This window comes from Etheostoma spectabile, chromosome 9 (assembly GCF_008692095.1).
Source record: "Etheostoma spectabile isolate EspeVRDwgs_2016 chromosome 9, UIUC_Espe_1.0, whole genome shotgun sequence".
Classification (NCBI taxonomy): domain Eukaryota; kingdom Metazoa; phylum Chordata; class Actinopteri; order Perciformes; family Percidae; genus Etheostoma; species Etheostoma spectabile.
Window position 1 is genome coordinate 22929571 of NC_045741.1, and position 5980 is coordinate 22935550.

Below are 5980 nucleotides of genomic sequence, written 5' to 3' on the forward strand. Positions count from 1 at the left end.
ACACACACACACACACACACAAAATCAACCCCTTTGATTGGTATCAAGTAGAAGTCATTTAAATATTGGGCTTTGTTGTTTGGCACTATATAAGCTTATAATATCCCCCCCCTTTTTCCACTAGTCGACTACTCAGCATTGTTTCAGCACTTTTCCCTAAAGGCTCCCGGAGTGTGGTGCCTAGGGACACACCCCTCAACATCTTTGTCAAGATCATCCAGTTCATAGCTCAGGTAAGCTTGGAGCATGAAGTGACATACTGTACCTGGGTCTTACAGCTGAGCTAAACCTAAGAATAAGCCGTGTAGTCGCTGTGTGTAAGTGATTGCTGGTCTGTTGGTTGTTACAGGAAAGACTGGACTTTGCTATGAAGGAGATCATCTATGACCTCCTGTGTGTGGGCAAGTCTCACAAAACCTTTGCCATCAATCCAGAGGTAAATTAGAGACAAGACTTTAAGTTGTGATGTTATTGGAGTATTAGTAGATTCTCTCTCTGTCATACCTCTCCCTCTATCCGCTCTAACAGAGGATGAATATCGGTTTGCGAGCCTTCTTGGTGATTGCCGACAGCCTACAGCAGAAAGATGGGGAGCCTCCTATGCCTACAACTGGGATCATCATGCCCTCTGGCAACACCCTGCGTGTCAAAAAGATCTTCCTCAATACCACTCTCACGGATGAAGAAGCCAAGGTCATAGGTGGGTTGTAATTTCAAAACATGACTTTCAGAAAAAAGAATAAGAGGCATTTTAGTTTTTTTTTTTTTTTTTTTAAATATCTGTGTTGTTTTTTTCCTCGAGTAAAATGACTCTGCTGGGTATTTCCAGGCATGTCACTGTACTACCCACAAGTAAGAAAGGCCTTGGACAACATCCTGCGACACCTGGATAAGGAAGTGGGACGCTCCATGAGCATGACCAATGTGCAGATGTCCAACAAGGAGCCTGAGGACATGATTACGTATGTGACCACATCCTGGATTCATACAAGTACTGTTTGCGTTACCTCTGAACTATAGAAGGTTTTCATGAGCCGTTTGTACCACAGGGGAGAGAGGAAGCCGAAGATCGATCTTTTCCGTACGTGTGTGGCCGCCATCCCAAGACTGATACCAGATGGCATGAGCAGACAAGACCTAATAGAGCTTCTAGCCAAGTACTTCACCTTCCTCTAACCTTACTGCAGACACATCAGTACACAATCTACTGTAGTTTAGGTGACCTTCCATACATTTTCCAATGTCTTGCTCCTTCTCCTTCTCTAGACTGACCATCCACATGGATGAGGAGCTACGTGGCCTTGCCTTTACTACTCTCCAGGCCCTGATGGTTGATTTCCCAGAGTGGCGTGAGGATGTTCTCTCAGGCTTTGCCTACTTCATTGTCCGAGAGGTGACTGATGTCCACCCCACTTTGTTGGACAACGCTGTCAAGATGCTACTGCAGCTCATCAGCCAATGGAGGCAGGCAGTGCAGAGTAGCAACAAGAGCCACGATGCACAGGTTTGTCTGAAAGCCCTAGCTGTATTACTTCATTATGAGTGATTTTTGTGTCTTTATATGCATTAGTGTACTTTGTGTTCATGTTTTTTGATGTGTTTAGTGACTTAAATGTCCCAACGTTTATAGAGGTTTTAATTATACTTTTCTTCTACAGGGTTCAAGCAGCGGTCGTTCTGTGTCCCTGGAACGTACTCCTCTGTTAGGGGTGCTGCATGTAGTGGAGGGTTTAGCATTGGTTGTGCTTTGTAGCTGCCGCCCTGCCACACGCAGGCTGGCTGTTAACGTCCTCAAGGAGGTCCGGGCACTGCACACTGCACTGGGCATTGGCAAGGTAATAACTCAAAACAGTGTTTTTTTTGTTTGGTTTTTTGCAATTGACAGATATAAGTCATATGTGTATGAGTTGGGTTTTTTTTAGGTTACAATTGTTTTCTGATATTTCTTCTGTCAGGGTGATGAGGAATTGGCCATTGATGTAATGGACAGATTAAGTGCATCCGTGTTGGAGAGCTTCATTCATCTCACAGGAGCTGACCAGGTATAAATGCCATTTCTCATTTACAGAATCTGAAAGTACAAATACTCCAAGACTCAATTTGTGTCTGTGTTTTTCTCTGTAGAGCAACCTGCTGTACTGTCCCAGTGGGATTGATCTTCAGACGCTTGCAGAGTGGAGTTCATCTCCCATCAGCCACCAGTTTGATGTGGTGAGCCCCTCGCACATCTGGGTGTTTGCCCATGTTACTCAGGGCCAGGACCCCTGGGTCATCAGCTTCTCCAGCTACATGCGGCAGGAGCACCTGCCCAAACATTGTCCCACTGCCCTCAACTATGCCTGGATGTTTGCCTACACCCGCTTGCAACTACTGTCTCCACAAGTTGACATCAAGTATGTTTCAATCAAGCCTCTTTGTTTTCTGTCCGTTGCATCATTGTATTGGAGTGTGTTTTTGTCATTCTGGGTGTCTTTATTATAGACCGGCTTTAAAAAGGCCAGATGACATTATGTGCTAGGATTAAGGTCTTTGTACCAAATAATACTTCAGTCTTAATTGGCTTGACACAAGATTAAAAATGTAAATGTAAATGGCAAAGCTTGATGTAGCATGCTGCCTTTGTGTGAGGGCCCCAACATAGCCAGGCAAAAGGCCTTCATTCTCTGGGCTTAGTGTTGTTATAATCTCCTGTTACGTATGTCCACGTTCAGCAGCCCCATCAATGCCAAGAAATTGAACAGCCTAAACAGCAGTGACTCCTACGTCGGCCTTTGGAGGAACTACCTGATTCTCTGCTGCAGCTCGGCCTCCTCGTCCTCCTCGTCCTCCTCCTCCATGTGTTCGTCATCCTCCACCTCTGGCTCCGTCCGCTGCTCCCCGCCTGAGACGCTGGCGTCCACGCCGGACAGCGGCTACAGTTATGATTCAAAGGTCAGGAACACCTCTGCAGAAAACATTCCATTAACACACATTTAAAAGGTTTTAAATATACAAAAATATCTTGCTAATTTTCAAGTCTTAGAAGTGTAGTAAGTGTGAAAATTGCAACAAGACATAAGTATGACGTATCCTATGTGTAACTCTGAATTTCCAAAACCTAAAAACATAGGACCCTTGTAACATAACAGTGAACAGCTACTAACTCATTCTTATTTTTGCATTTCAGCCATGACATTGCTCTTTCTGTGTGTTAATAGATTGTTGGTACTCCGTCCCCCTCCTCTCTGTTCAAACACATTGTTCCAATGATGCGCTCTGAGAGCATGGACATCACAGAGTCTCTTGTGTTGGGGCTTGGCAGGACCAACCCTGTGGCCTTCAGGTTAATAACACTTGACATGATCTGTTGTGTACTTAATGTCCTGCTACACTTTGATATACTTTCAAAATCTTTTACATATTTATTTATTTACATCTAACTTTCCCCTCCTTTTTAGAGAGTTGATAGAGGAGCTAAATCCCATCATAAAAGAAGCTCTAGAAAGAAGACCTGAAGTAAGTGCAGTTCATTGATACTAGGAGTTATTTCTGCCACAAATCTTTGTTTGTTTTTTAAGACAGTTTTACAAAGTTACAATGCTACTCTCTTTATTCTGCAGAACATGAAGCGGCGCAGGCGCCGTGACATCCTCAGGGTCCAGCTGGTCCGGATATTTGAGCTGCTGGCTGATGCTGGTGTTATCAGTCAGATGTATGTAATCCACAATGATCTTGTGACAATGTGATTAGGAATACATTTAATAATAATTAAGATACTGGAACCGTTTTATAAACACAAGCAATAATTTCTTTGATTTTGACTTTTTACAGAGCGAGTGGAGGGTTAGATGGAGAGAGCCACTCTCTGAACAGTACGCTGCTTGAGTATGTTGATCTGACCAGGCAGTTGCTTGAGGCTGAAAATGACAAGGACTCTGACACACTCAAGGACATTCGCTGTCACTTTAGTGCACTTGTGGCCAATATCATTCAGAATGTCCCAGGTATGTCTTGCTAACTCATATCGGTCAGTCACAATCTAACTTGCACGAAATGTCTGTCTAAAGTTAGAGTAATACAAACTAAAGTGTCTTGTATATTAATTTTGTTACTTGTTATGTTCAGTACACCAGAGGAGGACCATCTTCCCCCAGCAGTCGCTGAGACACAGTCTGTTCATGCTGTTCAGTCACTGGGCTGGGCCGTTCAGCATTATGTTCACTCCCCTGGACCGCTACAGTGACAGAAATATGCAGATCAACCGACATCAGTACTGTGCGCTAAAGGTACACACAAACATAAATAAAAAATATAAATGTTGAAATCAGTTACATAGATACAATACAATCAATACATACTGATTACTAACAGCTTCTTTAATGTTCCAGGCCATGTCTGCAGTGTTGTGTTGTGGACCTGTAGCTGACAATGTTGGCCTTTCCTCTGATGGCTACCTCTACAAGTGGCTGGACAACATCCTGGATTCTCAGGACAAGAAGGTTAGAGAAATGTTACAATTTTAGCCTTCTTGATTATCACACAAATTATCTTTGATAGTTTGGCCGAAGCATGTGTATGAGTACTGAAAATTAGGTTGAGGTAGGAGTGTGCATCACCGAAGAAATGTCACAAACGCTTAACCACATATTCAGCGCAGAACAGGAAAGTAACATGTCCAAAGTTCAAACAGAAATGGAAAGTACTTACCTTTCACTGGGATACATTGGCTAGCACAATAAGGCAACTCTTCCCTGTTTTGACCTGTCAGCCTTCGTCAAAGCATACGGTCTTGAATGTAAAGGTGGCAATCAACACAAGACGTGTATATAATTGTAATGTCTTAAATAATACAACAAAACTAAGCATCATTTTAAAAAAATGATGAGGAGCGATTGGTTCAGTCTGGCTGTACTGTAAAACTTTCTGAGGTTATGCAGCACAGGTTCACTTACCATGACACTAGCACCACACAGTGGTGTTCAGAAGTACTGCAAGAGGTCAAGGTTTTAACTAGGGGTGATCCGAGTATCCGGCTGAAACGAGTATCCGGTACGGATAAAGCACTTTTGCCGAGTACAAGTATTATCCGAGTAATATGAGTCAATAGCCGTGCTCGGATTGAATAAAACTCCTCAACTGGCCGCGCAGCGTTCTGTGATAATCACAGCGCCCCCGCCTACAAACCCGCTCGGATCAATCACACACACACACACACACACACACACAGAACATGGAGAAATGCTCTCTCTCTCCTCTCGCTCGCTCGCATCGCTGGTCTCTCTCTCTCGCGCTCGCTCGCTCCCGCTCCGTCAGGCAGGCAGTCGGGTCTGTGGATCTGTTCGTTACGTTTAGGGTTTCTCTCGCTTCAGGTTTGTTTTTACTTCGGTTTATAGTACTTACAGACTTAGTAACCAGTAGATTTCTGGTGAACGTGGGGTTTGTAGTCCTTATATAGTAACCAGTAGATTTCTGGTGAACTGGTGGTTTGTAGTCCTTACATAGTACCAGTAATTTCTGGTGAACGGGGGTGTCAGACGTGCTGCTTGATTTAAATGGACTCCCTTGCGTCTCTGCCATCGGAGATTTTTTTTTTTTTTTACTGTCAGCTGCCCCCCCCCGCCCCCTCTCTCTCTCTCTGTGTCTCTTTCTACTCACCACACCCACAACACACACCACACCAACACACATATATACCTGGTGTGGATAAAAAAATAAAAAAGAACCAAAAAAAAAATCACCACTATCATAAAAAATAAAAAGTTAAAAAAAAAAGTTATATTGAGTATGAAAACTCTTGTTCATTACATTTTACTTCCTAATTGCAACTGCATGTGTTGTATTCATTGTTGCAAAACGTTCTGTTTATAGTTTGTTTGTTACCATGACAGCACCATTGATGTGAAGCTTGATGCTGTCATGTAAATAGTTTTCTAATCAGCAATTAATATAACAATTTTTGATCAACTCATATCAATTGCATGCTTAAATAACATACCGGTTA

General features: G+C 43.1%; 1 protein-coding gene across 1 annotated transcript in view; it reads left to right on the top strand.

The window, feature by feature from the left end:
• fryl (furry homolog, like) overlaps positions 1-5980 on the top strand; it is a 74805-nt gene that overhangs the window by 26425 nt on the left and 42400 nt on the right. The window contains 16 exon segments of the mRNA XM_032526454.1: positions 125-233; positions 350-436; positions 529-700; positions 830-962; positions 1050-1157; positions 1267-1504; positions 1659-1835; positions 1956-2042; positions 2125-2393; positions 2712-2931; positions 3198-3322; positions 3438-3495; positions 3600-3691; positions 3811-3983; positions 4105-4265; positions 4368-4478. Of these exon segments, the coding sequence (XP_032382345.1) occupies positions 125-233; positions 350-436; positions 529-700; positions 830-962; positions 1050-1157; positions 1267-1504; positions 1659-1835; positions 1956-2042; positions 2125-2393; positions 2712-2931; positions 3198-3322; positions 3438-3495; positions 3600-3691; positions 3811-3983; positions 4105-4265; positions 4368-4478 (2320 nt within the window).